The following is a 2,500-nucleotide window of genomic DNA, read 5'->3' as shown; positions in this document are numbered from 1 at the left end:
AACTGATATAGAGATAAATAGATAAATTAACATATGAATAAGATAGATTATATGAATAAATTGATAAACTAATACATAAATGAAAATGTTAATCAGTATATGAGTAAACAGACAAACTGATATGTAGATAGATAGGTAAATTGAATTGATAAATAGATAAAACAATTAATAGATAAATAATAGCATCACGTATCATAGATAATCTCAAATCGTAGTGACAGTACATGATAAATAAAATATAAAAGAAAAATCTTAAAAATTTTTCAGACTACTTCCCAAAAATACCTTGTGCCTGCGTTGGGTTGAGTGCCTTGGATGCCACCTGGACCGATGCCACGCGAGAGAGGTCAGTGCCAGTGCGCCAAATAGTGACCTCCAGTGACCCCGCTGACTCATCCACGTGGTAGGTCGACTCTCCGAAGAATATGAGTGGCACTGATATTCATGAGTAAATATAAGTGAGTGAATATGAATGGGAGATTGGGTGGTAAGTAGGATTTAATTTATAGACAGACACAAATGTTTGATATATATATATATATATATATATATATATATATATATATATATATATATATATATATATATATATATATATTTATATTTATATTTATATTTATATTTCTCTCTCTCTCTCTCTCTCTCTCTCTCTCTCTCTCTCTCTCTCTCTCTCTCTCTCCCTCTCCCTCTCCCTCCCTCCCTCTCTCTCTCTCTCTCTCGTCTCTTTTAACTAAATGTTGCATTTCTGTCTGATTTGGTATATCAACTACATCATATGTTAGTACAATGTTTATGAAGTATATCCACCACATATACCAAAATTAGATATACCTAAGGAACATTCATATTTCCATCTATTTCCCCTCCCCCCAACCCCCCATCTTTATCATTTTCATCTATTTGCTCTCCCTCCAACACACCATCTTTATCATTTCCATCTATTCCCCCTCCCACCAACACACCATCTTTATTATTTCCATCTATTTCTCCCCTAAACCGAAAAACCCGCCCTCTCCCTCCCTCCAACACACCATCTTTATTATTTCCATCTATTCCCCCTCCCTCCAACACACGATCTTTATCATTTCCCTCAATTTCCCTTCCTTCCAACACACCATCTTTATTATTTCCATCTATTTCTCCCCCTAAAACGAAAAACCCGTCCTCTCCCTCCCTCCAACTCACCATCTTTCTTATTTCCCTCAATTTCCCCCTCCTTCCAACTCACCATCTTTATTATTTCCATCTATTTCTCCCCTTAAACCAAAAAAACCCGCCCTCTCCCTCCCTCCAACTCACCATCTTTTGAATCGGGCAGAATAGTGACGGTTAGACTGATGACGTCACCGAGGTTCCCGCCCACAGGAGACCGCAGGACCAAAGAGAATGATTCCGCGCTCTCTTGCAATGAGTCGTCAATTATTATTACGGGGCAGATTGCACGATTTTCTCCTCGGCCGAACCTGTTTTAATTAGAGATGTTAATTGCGTTAATTACGTGAGCTCAATTACCTTTTATGTAAGGAGTTAAAAAAGAAATTGGGTTGTGGGGATACGAACACATTTTAATTCATGTTTTGAGCTTATTTTCAGATCTTTTTCATTCTTAAAGTTCATATAAGAGTGGGATGGATATAAAGAATTAATTAAGAAAGAAAAACAGAGATAATTACGTAAATAAATCTAACGACTAATGGTAATCAAAACCTAAAAAAAATATTACCACGAAACATTTTTCAGACGAAACAAAGTAAAACAAAGTCAGAAAATTAAAACTAACGTGACCAAGGAAGTCGGTTCGTCGGCGCGGGTGATGTAGTCGGAATACGAGAGGACTGAGGTTGGCACTGTTCCTGTGGCACTGTCTGTAGAGAAAATGGCACCTTCGTTAAAAATCGGTTGTAACGTACTTTTCATCTGCTGGTAAAAAAATGTAGGTGATACGATGTTTTCTGTTGTCTTTTTAGTTTATTTCTGAAAGGGAGACTGATACTGAAAGAGAGAGAAGGGAGAGAGACAGACAGAGAGAAAGAGACAGAGAGATAGACAGACAGAGACAGATAGAGAGAGAGACAGAGACAGAGGGAGAGAGAGAGAGAGAGAGACACACACATACAGATAGACAGAGACAGAGACAAAGACAGACAGAGGGAGAGAGAGAGACAGGCAGACAGAAAGACAGACAGAAAGATATATAGGCAGAGAGAGACAGACAGAAAGACAGACAATCAGACAAAGTCAAAAAGACAACCAACCATACCCTCTAACAAGCCAATCCCCAAACAAACAAAACCACCCTTTAACACGACCTTTCCCCCCCCCCCCCACAAAACTAGACATCTGATTATACAAAAAAAAAATACATGGAAGCGACAAGAAGAAAGTGAAGTCCCACTCACCCTCACTTGAAGGAGAAGCTGTCACGCAGGACACAGTCAACTCCCTCGAGAGGTCGCCGCTGCGTTCGAGGTCGACCTTCAACTCTCCGACGTCCTCCTCC

General features: G+C 39.0%; 1 protein-coding gene across 1 annotated transcript in view; it reads right to left on the bottom strand.

The window, feature by feature from the left end:
- LOC138865002 (FRAS1-related extracellular matrix protein 2-like) overlaps positions 1–2,500 on the bottom strand; it is an 8,129-nt gene that overhangs the window by 5,376 nt on the left and 253 nt on the right. The window contains exons 2-5 of the mRNA XM_070133674.1: positions 2,400–2,500; positions 1,781–1,865; positions 1,300–1,463; positions 286–435 (exon numbers count right to left, since the gene is read on the bottom strand). The exon at positions 2,400–2,500 is cut by the window's right edge and continues 37 nt beyond it. Coding sequence (XP_069989775.1) covers positions 286–435; positions 1,300–1,463; positions 1,781–1,865; positions 2,400–2,500 — 500 coding nt within the window. The remainder of the gene's footprint in view (positions 1–285; positions 436–1,299; positions 1,464–1,780; positions 1,866–2,399) is intronic.

The sequence above is a fragment of the Penaeus vannamei genome, chromosome 19, assembly GCF_042767895.1.
Source record: "Penaeus vannamei isolate JL-2024 chromosome 19, ASM4276789v1, whole genome shotgun sequence".
Taxonomy (NCBI): Eukaryota; Metazoa; Arthropoda; class Malacostraca; order Decapoda; family Penaeidae; genus Penaeus; species Penaeus vannamei.
This window is presented reverse-complemented; position numbering and strand designations above follow the sequence as displayed.